General features: G+C 48.1%; 2 protein-coding genes and 1 long non-coding RNA gene across 3 annotated transcripts in view; 2 read left to right on the top strand and 1 right to left on the bottom strand.

Moving 5' to 3' along the window:
• The first annotated feature begins 2,029 nt into the window (after positions 1-2,029).
• Positions 2,030-8,410, top strand: SMG8 (SMG8 nonsense mediated mRNA decay factor). Its single transcript, XM_080982844.1, has 4 exons — positions 2,030-4,054; positions 4,717-4,862; positions 5,884-6,759; positions 7,905-8,410. Exons 1-4 carry the CDS (start codon positions 2,125-2,127, stop codon positions 8,100-8,102), a joined length of 3,150 nt encoding a protein of 1,049 aa, XP_080838970.1. The 5' UTR covers positions 2,030-2,124; the 3' UTR covers positions 8,103-8,410.
• Positions 8,402-13,117, bottom strand: LOC308464141. The gene is made up of 3 exons (XR_013979876.1): positions 12,841-13,117; positions 9,119-9,255; positions 8,402-8,496 (listed from the first exon to the last, which is right to left on the bottom strand). It is a non-coding gene; the product is annotated as an uncharacterized lncRNA (long non-coding RNA).
• A 40-nt stretch (positions 13,118-13,157) lies between these two features.
• The window catches only part of GDPD1 (glycerophosphodiester phosphodiesterase domain containing 1), a 33,732-nt gene continuing 30,367 nt past the window's right edge, over positions 13,158-16,522 (top strand). The window contains exon 1 of the mRNA XM_080983196.1: positions 13,158-13,442. Coding sequence (XP_080839322.1) covers positions 13,307-13,442 — 136 coding nt within the window. The 5' untranslated portion in view covers positions 13,158-13,306. The remainder of the gene's footprint in view (positions 13,443-16,522) is intronic.

Raw genomic sequence — 16,522 nt, forward strand, 5'->3', positions numbered from 1 at the left:
GTTGTTTCAGTTCCACAGAATCCTTTCACAGAGTCCAAGACAAGGATTTCCAGAATATTAGCCTTGTTTCGCCATCCTAGGCTTCATCAGTAGAGCAGGCTCATATGTAATATTAAAGGATAGTGGATCTTATAGCATAGTAGTGATTGCAGTAAACTTTATGAGACTTCCGTTGAAATCTACAATTCGATACAATGAATAGTATACCTTATTTATTCAAAAGTACAGCCGGTTACGTCTTGTGTGTTTACAGAGTCAGCACTTTCTATGTGCTATACCCAAATAGTGGATGATAGGCTGCTGCCTACATAAGAGATAAGCAAACTTTTAGACTTGTGGGATCCGCTAACCAAAGCTACATGTAAATTGGTGGCTTGGCTCAGGTGAGCACTGGTTATCTACTGTTATCCATTGGCATAACATGCATGCCTCTGTGCCAGGCATCCCCAAACTCGGCCCGCCAGATGTTTTGGGACTACAATTCCCATCATCCCTGACCACTGGTCCTGTTAGCTAGGGATGATGGGAGTTGTAGTCCCAAAACATCTGGAGGGTCAAGTTTGGGGGTGTCTGCTCTGTGCCGATCTGCACTTGAGTAATGACAGCTCACTGATTTAAACACAAAACATTAAAGGTGGCCAGTATAGCGACACAAAAGACATGGTGAAAAGCAACCAATACATATTCATATTCTTACAGGAGAGAATCATGGAATATGATAAGCATTTGTCATAAGGCATGCTGTGCTGAACTACTTTACTTGCTATTGATAAATTGTTGGGAGTTGGAACCTAGCTGCTGCACTGCAGATCGTGCAGAGTTCTACCTTTTTGCTCAGTCTGGGCAGGATACGTAGCCTCTGTCCCCTATCCACCGTCTTCGGACCTTTCTGTCTTGCTTCTAAGGTGGTGAACTGTAGCGCTCTAGGTGTTGGACTTCAACTGCCATCATCACTGACCATTGGCCATGCTAGCTGGGACTGATGGGAGTTGGAATCCAGCAACTTCCGGAGGGTCACAGGTTCCCCAGCCCTGCTCTTAAAAAGGACTTTAATGACAATCGTCGAGCACACACCTGCATCTGTCAACAGGTGCGTGGGGAGAAATAAGTGGGGAATTCATGGAATTTAGATCATATGTTGCTAGCATATGAAAAGCTGCACTAGGCTAAACACCTGTGCAATGCTTAAGGGCCCAATCCTGTGCACGTTGACTTAGAAGGGCGCGCGCTTACGGCAACAGCCTGCCTGTAGCTGGTCACGTGCTCCATTCGGAGGCTCGCCGAAAGAGGAAGGGCAGTTCCAGGACGCAGCGGCTTCATAGTGATGTCTGAGCATGTGCAAGGACAGAGTCCTTCGCCTCCCTGCCCTCACTTGTTTCAAACATAGACTTTAAAAACAGACTCTCACAACGTTTCCACCTTCTGACTTGACTTTGCAGACCTTTTTTTCCCCTTTGTCTCCTGCCTGCTGGACTGGCAGCAGGATTTGGGAGGGTGCTTGGGGACGGAATCCTGGGTCCCCGTCCCCACCCCGCGAAAACCAAGACGTGCAAGCGAGTATTGCTGTTATTTATTTATTTTAACCAAAAATGCAGGCTAGACATATTTCAATAAAAGTTAGCTGAGCTGCAGCTCCCATCAACCCCGCATTGCAAGGGGGTTGGACTAGATGACCCTTTGGGTCCCTTCCTATTATTATTTATTCCATTTATTATTATTATTATTATTATTATTATTATTATTATTCCATTAACCCCTGTCAACACGTTCAGTGGTGTGGAATGATGCAGTCTAGATACCTTACTAGATACCTAGTAAGCCTGCCTAGGGTGCAACCTGACAAAACGAAGGGGTGGAGTGTGGAAGCAACAGGGGAAATCTCGCCTTCCGACGCTGGAAGTGTGTCACTCTTCACTTTTCCCCATTTCTACGTTCGCAGAAGGCCATTTCTTTCCAGCCGCGGCAGCTTATTGGCTGGTGCTTCGACACATATCGCGTTCTTTTTCCTCCCCGCGCCTGCGCAGTTTCTTCTTTCGTGCTTCCCGGGCTTCGGACGGCGGCTGCTCCGGGGGGCGACAAAACAGCCCTGCCAGGAGGCTCGCGGTGCCGTTGCAAAAGGCGAGGATGGTGGGCGCGACGGCGGTGCAAGGCCCCGTGGGCTTGCATGAGTTGCTGCTGGCTGGAGCGGAGCGGGCAAGCAGCAGCAGCGCTGGCATTGCTGCCGCCACCCCTGCCGCCAGCGCTACAGCCGCTGCTCCTGCTGCCGCTGCCGCCCCCGCTGCTGCTCCTGCCACCAGCACCACCACCAGCAGCAGCGTCGCCCCCGGTGTAGTTACCCCGGGGGAGGAAGAGGAGGTCTGCGTGGTGGGGATCTTCGGGAAGACCGCCTTGCAGCTCAGCTCGGAGAAGGCGGCCTTGGTGAACACGGTGTGCGACAGGCAAGTCTTCCCCCTCTTCCAGCGCGGCGGCGAAGCCAGATCTTCCGCTGGAGGAACTGATAGTGGAGGAGGGGAAGGTGGTGGTGGTGGTGGCGGCGGCGGCGGCGCAGACCCAGGAACCGTTTCCCCCTCGGCTTCTTCCTCCGCTTCCTCTTCCTCCTCCGCCTCCTCTTCCGCCGCCTCCTCTTCCCAGGGCGACTACAACCTCCTGGAAGCCTATTATAGCCAGGATTGCAAGGTGCTCTACCTGGTCCTCACGTCCATCTGCGACAGCCACCAGCTTCTGCAAGCCTGCAAGGACCTGGATGCCATGGGGGATGCCCGAGGGCCTGGCAGCTTGGGGGCTCACCTCCTGGCCCCAGGCGGCTCCCAGCTGCCCCACGCCGAGGCCCACGAGTTCTGGAAGCACCAGGAGAAGCTCCACTGCCTCAGCCTCCTCTACCTCTTCTCCGTCTGCCACATCCTGCTCATGGTCCACCCCACCTGCTCCTTCGACATCACCTACGACCGGGTCTTCCGAGCCTTGGACGGCTTGCGTCAGAAGGTGCTGCCCTCTCTGAAGGCCGCTATCAAAGACTGCCCCGTTGGCAAGGACTGGAAGCTCAACTGCAGGCCTTGCCCACCCCGCCTCCTCTTCCTCTTCCAGCTCAATGGAGCCCTGAAGGTGGAGCCCGTGCCCGGCAGGGGGCAGGAGTTCTGTGGGCACCTGGAAAAGCCCCCCACGAAGAAGCACTCTCCCAAGCGGCGACTCCAGCATGCCCTGGAGGACCAGATCTACCGCATCTTCCGCAAGAGCCGGGTCTTGACCAACCAGAGCATCAACTGCCTCTTCACCGTCCCGGCCAACCAGGCTTTTGTTTACATCGTGGCCGGTGGGGCGCAAGAGGGCGACGACCCCATTGCTGTCTTGCTGGACCAGCTGCGGAGCAACTGCACCACCCGGGAGGCGGAGGCCTCGCTGGCACCTGCCTTGGCTGGGCCTCGGAGGTACCAGGCCATGCGGCACGGGAGACAGCAGCTGTCTTTCCACGTGGAGAGCAGCAGCAGCAGTTCCAGCTCCTCGGGGCAGCTGGTGGACTGCACCTTGAAGGAGTTCCTCTTCCAGCATGTGGAGCTGGTCCTGGGCAAGAAGGGCTTTGACGACAGTGTAGGGAGGAACCCGCAGCCTTCCCACTTCGAGCTGCCCACCTACCAGAAGTGGGTGGCCACAGCCCTGAAGCTGTACGAAGTGGCCATTGAAGGCAAGGACAGCGACCCATCTTCGGCCATCGGGGAGCTGACCTCCAAAATCATGGGGAGCATCAAGGTTTTGGAAGGCTACCTGGACATTGACACCAAGTTCTCAGAGAACCGCTGCCAGAAGGCCCTCCCCATGGCCCACAGTGCCTACCAGTCCAACCTGCCCCACAACTATACCATGACTGTCCACAAGAACCAGCTGGCCCAGGCCTTGCGGGTCTACAGCCAGCACGCCCGGGGACCAGCCTTTCACAAGTATGCCCTGCAGTTGCACGAAGACTGCTACAAGTTCTGGAGCAACGGGCACCAGCTGTGTGAGGAGAGGAGCTTGACCGACCAGCATTGTGTGCATAAATTTCACTTGCTTCCGAAATCGGGTAAGTTCAGGTCATTCGGGGTTTAGAAGCTCATGGTCTGGACTGTCTTCCTTCCTCCACTCCCAATTTTCTATTTGTTTGCATATGCATCTCACTTAATATACACTCACACAAGTTTGGAAATGGGCCCTGCCAGATCGCACTAGGCAGGAAGGCAGAGTCTTTTTGCTAATCTTTTAGGTTTCTAGCCCTCATTGTCCTTCACAATATTGTTCAATCATTTCCTGCTACATGTTCAACTTCCAGAGTGGGGGATCCCTAATTGAAAGGTGAAACTTTCAGCATGTCACATCTTTCTATATACACATATATGGGTGGATGGATGGATGGATGGAGATATACACACACACACACACACACACACACACACACATTTTAGACTTAGGGGTCTTTAATCTGTCCTATCTGCATTAAAAGCAAGTACAAAATATTTAGTATAATGACAAGCACCCTTTTGAATAAAATCTGTGGCAACAAATGTTTTCCGGGATAAAAAGGGCTTGCATCACTTCCAAAATGCATGGTTTTTTTGGACTGAAAAAAGTGGGGTTATGATTCTCAAGTTTCTGGATTCTGTGTTGTTTGTTCAAAGCTTTTAAGGAAGCAAAGAAGTCAAAGGAACCAACTGATGGAAGTTTTCCTTTTGTGGATCTCTTTTTTAGGGGAGAAACCTGAACCAGACAGGAACCCACCTGTGTTGTACCATAACAGCCGAGCTCGCTCCACTGGCACCTGCAACTGTGGGAGGAAACAAGCACCCCGGGATGACCCATTCGACATCAAAGCAGCAAATTACGATTTCTATCAGGTAATTATTTGTCATCTTCCTCTTGCGATACAGTTCTGAGATAGATGGGTAAACTAACAGTTGAAGACTTGTCATTGTGTGGGCCTTTTCATCCCTCTTTAGGGCCACACTCCTTCTGGGGTAATCTGTCAGGGGTTGCCTTCCGCAGTTGGAATCTGGGCTGCAAGTGGGCAGCTTCCTGCCTTTCCCTGCTCCTTCTGCCCAGCCACTCCTGTGCTTTTCCTGCTTCCCTCTTCGTCTCCCTCCAGCAAGTTGCAAGGAAAGGGTTAGATTGCTCTTGCCCAAAGCTCTAAGCCAATTGCTTACAGAGGACATTTGTACTTAGGCCAGGGGCAGTAGATTTCCCACCCCTTTTTGAACTAAAGGGTGGGGCCAGGTGCATCTTCCCTTTGCTGTCCAGGAGGGAGGGGGGCACAACCTCCCAGCAGCCTTTGGATACCCAGCTTCCAGGCCTTGGGCTTTTACACAGCATGTTCCTGGAGGCATCTCTATATTGCAAGGGTGGTGAACCTTTGGCCCCAGGCCCCAGGTGTGGCTCTCTGTGCCCCGCTGTTTGGCCCTCAGGTCTCTCCCCAAGTCATCCCTGTCCCTTAGGCCACATTCCCATTAGTTGTTTTTGCCTGACTTGAATGCATCGTTGGGCTGCAACAATTGTTATTATAACTGGGGCAGTTCACAGAATAAAATACAAGATAAAACACCAGTAAATAATTAAACCAAGACGACCAAAGCCTGGTTGAAGGGGAACAATGGCCCTTGCTCACCTAGAAGGATGGAGGGGTGTGTGTCTGTGTGCAGATACGGCTGCCTTATGCATGACTGGGCTATGGCCTGTGTTACAAAGGTAGGAATCTCATCCATTGCTCCACCTGCTTTTGCATCTGTTTTGCATTCACCACTGTTATGCAGCCCCGCAGAAGGTTACCTACAAGGAAACACAACCCTCAAGCTGAAAAATGTTCCCCACCCGGCTCTAGGTTGCAAACCTTCTCATTTCTACCCCTTTCTTTTGCTTTCCTAGCTGCTGGAAGAGAAATGCTGCGGGAAACTGGACCACATCAACTTCCCCATCTTCCAGCCAAGCACTCCAGATCCAGCACCGGCAAAGAATGAGACATCGCCCAGCCCTCCAGAGGGCGAAGCCGAAAAGCTGAAGGAGAAGGAGCCGCAGACTCAGGGGGAGAGCACCAGCCTGAGCTTAGCGCTCAGTCTGGGCCAGTCCACGGACAGCCTGGGGACCTACCCAGCTGACCCTCAGGGTGGAGGGAACAACACGGAGTCTCATGGGCAGGCAGCTGACTCCAAAGGAGAGAAGAGGCCCAGCTTGGTTGACCGCCAAGCCTCGACGGTTGAGTATCTGCCAGGGATGCTCCACTCCAATTGCCCCAAGGGCCTCCTGCCCAAGTTTTCCAGCTGGTCGCTGGTAAAACTCGGCCCTGCCAAGGCTTACAACTTCCACACCGGCTTAGACCAGCAGGGTTTCATCCTGGGAACGAATTACCTAATGCCTTGGGACATTGTCATCCGGACACGGACGGAAGAGGAGGGGGAGCTGGACACAAATTCCTGGCCGGCTCCTAACAAGTCTGTCCCCGGGAAAAGGAGCGCAGTCGTCATGGGCAGAGGGAGGCGGCGGGACGACGTGGCCCGGGCCTTTGTGGGGTTTGAGTACGAGGATGCCCGTGGCCGGAGGTTCATGTGCTCGGGCCCCGAGAAGGTCATGAAGGTGATGGGAGGGGGGCCAAAGGAATCGGCTCTCAAGGCTCTCAACTCCGACATGCCCCTGTACATCCTGTCGTCCAACCCCGGGCGGGGGCTGAAGCCGCACTATGCTCAGCTGATGAGACTCTTTGTTGTGGTGCCTGACGCTCCGCTGCAGATAGTACTGACTCCACAGGTGAGAAGATTATAAAAAAGCTGGAGTGTATTGTGCTGAGGCCCTGCTTTTGGGTTTCTGGCATATGTTAGAACAGGATGCTGGACTAGATGGGCCATTGGCTGTTCTTAGCACACATGGCAGGGTTTGGTTTTACAGGTCAGGGGAAGGCTGTGCAGTATAATAAGCCTTCAGAAGATAACCGCAGCAACTGACGTATCAGTATTTCAACCTGTGTTTTAGTGAATGTTCGTAGAACATGAGTAGTGGTAATCCATAGCAGCAGCAGAATGCTAGGCCTATACTAAATGTATTTCTTAGATTTACATCCTACCTTTCCAAGGCTTGTGGTCATAGTTCCCCTGCAGTTTTTATCTTTGCACAAAGTCGATTTGGCTAAGAGGGGGTGACTGGCCCAGGAGTAGGGCAGTTCTTTTGAAGAGGAGGGCTTCAAAAGGGTGTGGGAAACTTCCTGAAGTGGACCTAAGACCTCCAGCTCTCTCTGTGGCCTTTGGGGTTCTCTCTCCAGGCCCCACACCTTTGCAGTGCTTTTGCCTGACTGGAATGTGTCCTGGGAGAGTGGCAATACCTCTTGTTTGCCTGGATAGAGTGGGCTTATGTAGAAGCCCCTGACTTTCGCATGGCTAGAGTATAGCCTGAGAGTCACATCCATAGATCACTCACTTTTGCCTGTGACCCCACCCACGACTCACATGTGGCCCCTCAGAAGGTTCCCCACGAATGAATGTGGCCCTTGGGGTGGAAATGCTTCCTCGCCCCTGGTTTATGCCATGTTACCTTTATTTGTATTCAGGGTGTCATGAGACCACTACACTTGATCTTAGCCACAAGGCTGAGAAGTGGGTGGCTTTAAAAGAGGACTGGGCAAATTCATGAAGGATAAGGCTATCAATGAATGGCTATGAGCCATGATGGCTGTGCTCTGCCTCTACAGCTGGAGCAAGTAGTATGCTTCTGAATACCAGTTGTGCGAAACCACAGGAGGGAGAGTTGCTCCTGTGCTTGAATCCTGGTTTCCCATAGGTATCTGGGTAGCCATGAGCCACTGGCCTGATCCAGTAGGCTTTTCTTATGAGAGACTTGTCATTTTGCTACAGCTACCTGTCTGGAGATTTTGTTTATGTTTGTTTCTCTTTCATTCCTAGGTTCAGCCAGGGCCACCTCCTTGCCCTGTCTTTTACCCGGAGAAACAAGAGATAAAACTTCCTTCCGATGGACTGTGGGTTCTTCGGTTTCCTTATGCCTATGTGACGGAACGCGGACCGTCCTTCCCTCCAAAGGAAAACCAGCAGCTCATGAGTTACAAGGTGCTTCGAGGAATATTAAAAGCTGTGATACAATAGGACTTACTTGACCACACAAGTTGAATTGGCTTTGGAATTTAGTATTTTCTTCCCCCCCCCCCACCTCACCCCATTCTAAATGATGGATTTTGATTAACAACAGCTGGAATTCACACAGCAATCACTGCTTTGATTTTATTGCACTTAAAAAGTCCCGGTGTTGAAACCATATGTATGTGCCAAGTCCTATCAGAGACACTGGATTGGTGGGGTATATTAATGCAGGAGCCAAATTAAGTTCTAGTATGTAAAGGTCTGTGGATCAAGATGAAGAAAGGAAAAATAAAACATAAGATCTGTGCTTGTCATTACTGTTTTATATTGTATTCAAGTGGCTGCAACAACATATTGAAGTATATCCTCACTCTGCTGGCTGCGGCTGATGGAATTTGCTCTTAAGAGGAGGGGGATACAAAGAGAGATGATATGAAAAATCAGCTAAAAAGTGCTGCATTAAAGGACGTTCTGGATGCTATTTATTATTATTATTACTATTTAATGTTTATATTCCACTCTTTTACCAATAAATACTCAGAGCCACTTAAAAAAAAGTGGGACACAATGATGTGATAAAGAACAAATAAAGCACTTTAAAAAGGATTAGAAGCAACCAACCATAAAAGGCAGCAGTTAAAAACAGCAGTAGAGCTAGATGGTAAATGCTTATTTGCATAATTTTTGTTTCTTTCCGGAAAATGTCAGGGCCAGGCAAGTTACCACAGGGAGGGCATTTCAAAGCATCGGCACCACTCCCGAAAAGGCCCTGTCTCTTGTGTTTAGTCACTTTGATCATTCATGCAGGGAGCGGGGCCTCCAAAATAGATCTTAAAATGTGGACAGCTTTATATAAGAATCCTTGTGGGTAATCATTGGATCTAGCACGAGTCTAGAATTATATGCTCCAGTCATCAGGTGCCCCTAGTAATTCTGGTCACCTCCCTTTGGACCAACTGAAGTTTCCAAATCCTCTATCCAGTTTCCTGGGAATAAATGCCACTGAATTCAATAAAACTTACTTCAGAGTAGACAGCCAAAGGATTGTACTGAAGTGTGGATGTCCTGTCCATCTTCTATAAAAGGTGATTCAATCAAAGCTGCAAAAGGCAATCTTGGCTGAAGCTGGTAAAACACACATCTGGCAGCTAATTGTCTCCTGCTTGACAAAAGGGGAAGGGGTGAGAAGGAAAAACACAGACCATTAGGAAACAGATATTTTATGTGGACAGATCTTTTTTATATATAAAAAAGCAGAACTTAACTAAAAAGTTCTTAAACATCAGCGATTCTTTTAAAGTGTTGCAACAACAAAGGGCACTGTTTTTTTGCTGCTCTGTGGTTTGGACTTCCATCTAATTCCAGATGTGGAATAGCATGTTACAATTATTCAAACATGATTGGGAAATATTCTGGCCTGGTCAGATGTTTTTTGCTTCTTGTTTAATCTATGGACATTCCTGGCCTTGAGCCTTTGCCTTTAAAAGAGGAGCAAGGCCTGCCAATGACCTTTTGGACTATGCAAGTCCTTGTTCAAATTGAGCTATCCTTTTCTCCCTCTTTGCACTGTGGCTCCACCTGCTGCTCCTGCAGAAAACAGCCAAAGGCTTTGGTGCACTCTTGCAAATAATCCCACAATGTTTGTTCAGTTTTATGGCACACCTGCAGATATGAGCCTGTGTTTAGTCATTTAGGACCTTAAAAAGAAAACAGTAATCTAACCCGCCCACCTAGTGACCAGGATGGGATCTACACAGGTAACCAAGTGAGGGATTGTCAGCAATTGGAAACCTTGAGCCTTCAGGCCTAATTTGGCTTTCCTACTCTCCCTGTTTGGCCCACAAGGCTGTTCTGTTCTGGTCAAGCCATACCCACTTGTCTATAACCTGCAATGAGATGACATTGGGTACAGGGCAGATTAAGTCACAGCTGCAAAGGAACATTCAATTTTTTTTGGCTGTGCCTTGAATTCAACACCTTACCCTGCTGTGCTGTTTTGTTAAGGGACTGGATATGCTCTGGGACCCCCCGATCGCTGCTGTGTGTTTCCAATCCCTGCTGAAAGCAACACAACAGGGAAGGTGCCAAATTCAAGCAGCACGGCTGCAGCTATAAAGGAACAACCTATGAGTTCCAGAAAAACATCTACTTCTGCTTCATTGACTACGCAAAAGCATTTGTCTGTGTCGACCACAGCAAACAATGGCAAGTTCCTAAAGACTTTTGCCTTTGTAATGTATGCTACATTATAGCCTTGAAAATGTCAGAGGTTTCTACACATACATTTCACCAACCAGGCAAGCAAGAAACATTATCACAGTTCAAGGACGTATTCCAGCTAGGCAAAGGCACTCAAAGAAAGATGTGGCCTGTGGAGAGCCATAAAGGGCTGCAATTTGCCCCCAGGCCTAAGGTTTCCCACTGCTGCTGTGCATCCAGTATTTGAGATTTGGCTGAACATGCAAGGGCAGTTTATGAAGGGATTTGTAATCCTATGGAATAATGCCTGTCATTCACATCTGAGGCTCGCTTGTGGAAGCCCTTGCATTTCAGGGAACCACACGGTTGCAGTTGCTTGGGCTAGCCCACTAGGGGGCTCTCAGCACAATTAAAGTTGGGAATGAAGGTATTTCAGCTTCCCTAAAGAATAATCTTCAATTAACTGAAAGTTATGGAACATCAGTGTTTCATTTTGAACAGAAATATGTTGGAAGTGCTGCAGATGTCCTTGGCCTCTTTGGGAAAACCAGATCAGATTGATTGTTTCTTTAAGTTATTGATAAGCTGGTGTCAGTTTGCATGGTGGTTTGGAACACAGTTCAGGAGGAAAGGTCTCTGTCCCAAGGAGGTTACAAACTAGAATCTGTCCACAAGTGAAACAGAGAAAAGGAAACAATTTATGGTTGTTTCTGTTATACAGGACAATGCTTTGTTACAGGGGAGCAGTGGTATCCAACATGGTGCCCTCCAGATGTTGCTGGACTACAACTCCCATCATCCCTGACTGTTGGCCAATACTGCCTAGGGCTGATGGGAGTTGTAGTCCAAGGATACCCGAAGCGCACTTTAAGCTACACCTGCAGTAGAGTTTGGGAAGCAGAGGGTTGTGTTGAAGTGTTAATGGAAAAGGTAGGTTTTGAGGAAGGGCTGGCAGGAATAAAGAGCAATGGCATCATACATAATAATAATAATAATAATAATAATAAAATTTATTTATATCCCGCCCTCCCCAGCCGAAGCCGGGCTCAGGGCGCCTAACAACAATCAAATAATCAAACAATCAAATAATCCAACATTCTAAAAACATTTCATTATAAAAATTAATTAAAATCAAATTAATGGCAACCATTAAGCAAAATTCTGTGCAGGTTGCCAGAGGAGGGAGTCAGGCCGCGCCCTGACCAAAGGCCTGGTGGAACAACTCTGTCTTGCAGGCCCTGCGGAAAGATGTCAGGTCCCGCAGGGCCCTAGTCTCTTGTGACAGAGTGTTCCACCAGATTGGAGCCGCAGCCGAGAAAGCCCTGGCCCTAGTTGAGGCCAGCCTAACCTCTCTGAGGCCTGGGACCTTCAGGATGTTTTATTTGCAGACCGTAGGTTCCTCTGTGGGGCATACCAGGAGAGGCGATCCCGTAGGTACGAGGGTCCTAGGCCGTATAGGGCTTTAAAGTTTAAAACTAGCACCTTAAACCTGATCCTGTACTCCACCGGGAGCCAGTGCAGCTGGTATAGTACCGGATGAATGTGATCTCGCAGCGAAGACCCCATAAGGAGTCTCGCCGCGGCATTCTGCACCCGCTGGAGTTTCTGGGTCAGTCTCAAGGGCAGCTGTTCTCAGAAGCTTCTGCTCACATAGAGCATCATAGAACTGTAGAATTGGATGGGACCGTGTGGGTCATCTAGTCCAATCTGCTGCCATGCAGGAATCTTCTTCCCAACCTGGGGCTCGAACCCGTGTCCCTGAGATTAAGAGTCTCATGCTCTACCAACTGAGCTATTGAGCCAGAACATGATCACTAAAAGTAAAATACACTCCCAAAAAAATGTTAACTTAGAATTACCATACTAATCACAGCCTCTTTTGCATCCTGGACTAAATAATAGCTGCAACTAATAGAGTGACTGCTTAGGGTCTGTGTTGGTCTGTTTTAGTCTATTAAAACCTTATTATGGAGTTAAAGGTTTGGGCATGTGTCTATGTAGCATAAGCAAATGGGCGTGTCTTAGTCAGGATGAATTAATACAGTAATTGTCGTGTGCAAGTCTGTTGAATATCTTTTGTATATGACACTGCCCAAAAGTATAAATCTTAGTGTGGCCTTAATTAAATAGCTTTTTTTTAAATGAAGAATGGCTAAGAAGATACTTTATAGACTGCTGCAACTCCACCCTGGCACCTTATGGTGAAGGGCGGGTAAGAATTGGAAATAACATCAGTAACGGTAATGGGTCGTATCCATCTAAGTTCTACTCACGAGTAGCCCCATTGAAACTGATGGACTTAAATCAAAGTCATGCTCCTTTTTTTCCATGGTTCTTGTCTGAGCAAGATGAACACTGAATACTACCCAATTGCTTGGCCATTATATTATTATTATTATTATTATTATCATTATTATCTTAGAAATACTAAGCTTTATTGGCACTACTGTTTTAACGTGTTGTTAATTATTATTCCTTAAACGTTGGTGGCATTCGTCATTCTAAAGCGCGAGGAGGGGAAGAGTGACCGTTATTTCAGATTTACCTCACACACTGGATTGGCCGCGGTGGGCGGGGCGTCTGCGACCTAGCGACGGCCCATGACGTCACAGCGGAGCCATCGCAACCGCCAACCCCAGCAATCCCTTTATTTCTTTCCTCCGCCGCCGCCAACATTCTTCGCCGCTCCGCGCTAAAATCGTTATCGTCGGGCCGCGCGCTTCGCCGACCAATCAGCGCGCCGAGCGCGCTCGCGCCTACTCTCCCATCTCCCTCACCGTTATCCTTATCATCATCATCACCCCCCCACCGCAACTGGGACTGGCGCATGCGCTGCCGGAGTGGGCGGAGCTCCCTGGCGGTCCGGAGAAAAGACAAGGGAGCGGTGGCCGGTCGCCTCAGACCCCCGCTCAGGAGGGAGCGGGCGGTACTAGGCAAGAGGGGCTGCGTTTCCGCAGCACTCGGCGACTGCCGTCTTCCATTCCTCCTCGGCCGCCTGGGGAGGAGCGACCATGTCGGTCGTCTTCTACATCCTCTCCACGCTGGGCGGCTACCTCTTCACCTCGGCGCTGCTGCTGAAGTACCCGGGCTTGCTCCACCGACCCAAGCGCCACCGCTTCCGATGCCGGCACATCTCCCACCGCGGCGGTGAGGGCGGCCGCTGGGCGTCGTTGTATTCATGTATATGCATATATATTGTCAAATCGAGAGGCAGGATTTTTCTTTTTCTTTTGTGAAGGGGCGCAGCTTTATTTTGGGGAGTGGGCGTAGCAATCGAGAGAGAGAAAAGGGGGTGTTCTTTGGTGGAGAGGATTTTTTTTTGGGGGGTGTTGCCCACCTTACCATTTGTAATTATTAAATACGGGGTTTTTTTAATATTGAGGCTATCCCGAAGAATATGGGAGGGAAGCTGTTACAAATTGAATCATACAATAATGATAATTGGGGGCGGGGGTAGGGTCTTGCCTTACTAATAATAATATTCGCAGTATTTATATCCCTCTCTTAACTGGACATTTTCAATCCCTGAGCAGGGAACAAACAGAGAAAATAAACAGAGAAAAACAATATACAAAAAATGCAAAATCATATAAAGGGGGGGTCCCTAGCATATTATTTATTTGTAATTATTGAATGCACTGTTTTTAATGTATGAATTTAATAATATAATAATGGTAATTTTGTGGGGGAGGGGGATTTGTCTTATTATCTATTTGTAATGATTAAGTACATTATTTTTAATATTATTTATAAGTGTCCAAATGGCTATTTATTGATGGGAGGGAAGCTGTATATACATTCAACAATATAATATTTGTAATGAATGTTCTTGGGGCAGTGCAGATTTTTGGGTGGGGGACAGATATTTTGTGGGGAGGCAAGAACTGGAGAGAAAACTATTATTGGGAATGTAGAGCATTTTGGTGGTGACAAGTTGGGAGAAAATATTGGGGGGGGCAACAAATGGAGATAAATCTTCTGAGGAGGGGTGAAAGGGGGGCTACAAAGAACTATAGGGGCAACAGATTGTGATACAAAAATAATACATTCTTGGGCAGGAACTGAATTGGGGGGGGGGGTTATGGTAGAGGAGAGAGAAGACCCACTTGCCCTCCCCCCCTTGGGGGTGATGAAAAATGTGTATGTGTACAAGGTCACGCCCCCACCCCAGCCCCTGAAAATCTCCTGGTGAAGCAATTGATTGTCCTAGGGACTTCAGCGGCAATTTAAAGAGAAGAAAGGGAGAACATTGGCGGTGATGCTGGCCTTGCTCGCTCACTCTCTTCCTCTCTCAAAAAAGCTGACCTTGAAATCTGTGCCCCCTCCTTGCTCCCCCGCCCCTAAGAAAAGGGGTGGAGATTGCTACCTTTCTTTCGTGCCTAGCTTCCCCCCCCCAAAAAAATAAAAAAAACACTTCTTCAGACATCAGCAAGCAAATTTTACTGTGATGATAATGTCTGAATGTTGAAATAGAGATTATATTCTGTTTTTGTATGTTACACTGTTATTTTTCATCATCCTCTCTCTGGGCTGCTTCTCACCCCCTCCACACAATGGCAAGTTTCCTTTCCTCTCTCTCCCCCTATCCTCTTTATAGAGGATTTGCCTTTTTCAACATTCCCCAAATCTGGCCAGCTTTGTTTTCTAAAGTTCTCACACACACCCCTTTATGCAGTCCTCCCCTCTAGTATCCCTTTCATTCTTCCTCCCCGTTCTTCCTCCCCAAGCCCTCCCTTTTGTCAGACACTTCTCTGCTTCGGATTTCAGAAGTGTCTTTCAGAAGTATCATTTAGATTTTCCAACCTCTCCCTCCCCCTTCTGCAACTTGTCTGCTTCCTAAACTTCACAACTCCTTCCACCTTTTTGTATCCTTTGGAATTCCTTTTTTGTACACCCCCCTCCCTATGCCCTGTTATCTTGTCAGCCATCTGTCAAACTTTAAATAGGCAATTTCAGAATATTCTCTTTTTTAGAGATGTTGCAAAATCTGTCTTGTTTAGACAGGCTGCAGCCCTGAGAGGGCAGCAGGGTCAGGGTTAAGTTGGGAGTAGGTGGGTTTAAGGGCAGCTAATGGACAGCATGCTTTTAAATCTTGTTTTGTTTTAAAAGCAGTCTTTTAACTGGGTCTGTCCCAAGTTCATATGGAGATAGGGCTTTAAAAAAATCAATGAACTATAATCCTGTGCCTGTCTTTTTGGGAGGCATTATTATTAACAATGTTTCTATACTGCCCTTCGTCGGAGGATCACAGGGTTTACAGGTTTACAGTATAAAAACACAACAATACATACGATATGCATGCCAGACCTTTATTGGGCAACCTGTGCTTAAATTGTGTTGGACGCTTCGTAACTTTGTGAGCACGCACCTTGCAGTAGTTATTCCCTACCCCTTTATGATAGGAAGGTCTATCCTCCCCATCCCAAATCTGTTACCACTCACCATTTGATACCAGCTTCCTTAGAGTTGAATGTCAACTATGTGTGCTGAAAAGGAAGTAATAAAAAGGTAAGAGGTACCAGCACCTATGTGTTCATTAGCATTATAATAAATAAGAAGAACATAAGAAGAGCCTCTTGGATCAGGCCAAAGTGAGCCCATCTAGCTCAGCATCCTGTTCTCACAATAGAGGTAGGAGGTAAAATACATGGGCCCCAAATTTCCTCCTTAGAGGGGTTGCTCATCATGCTCCTTTTTTGCAAGAGGGGTTTCTGAATCCTTTAATGGTATATTTCACAACTCTACATTTTATCTTAGTAATTGCTCAGCTAGGTCATTTTACCAGCCAATGGCAATTAAAATGTCATCTTTCCTCAAGGGATTTCACTTGACTCACTTTCTAATCTGTTTAGCCTGTGCTATTGGGTGACAGAGAGAAGGTGGAACTGCACAACACCTACTTTGCCTCTGTCTTCATCCAAAAGGAAAGTGGCGCCTAACCTGGTAAATCATGCAGCACAATAAATAACACAATAAATCATGCAAGGAGGGAGATGAAGCCCAAGATAGGAAAAGAGCTGGTAAGGGAACACCTAGCTGCTTTAAATGAACTAAAATCTCCAGGACCTGATGAGCTGCACCCAAGGGTACTAAAGAAGCTTGCAGATATCATCTCGGAGCATCTGTTTATAAACTTTGTGAACTCTTGGAGAGCAGGTGAGGTCCCTGCAGACTGGAGGCGGACAAATGTTGTTTACATCTTTAAAAGGGGTGTGGGAGAGCAACAA

The sequence above is a fragment of the Podarcis pityusensis genome (assembly GCF_964106645.2).
Source record: "Podarcis pityusensis genome assembly, chromosome: 15".
Taxonomy (NCBI): domain Eukaryota; kingdom Metazoa; phylum Chordata; class Lepidosauria; order Squamata; family Lacertidae; genus Podarcis; species Podarcis pityusensis.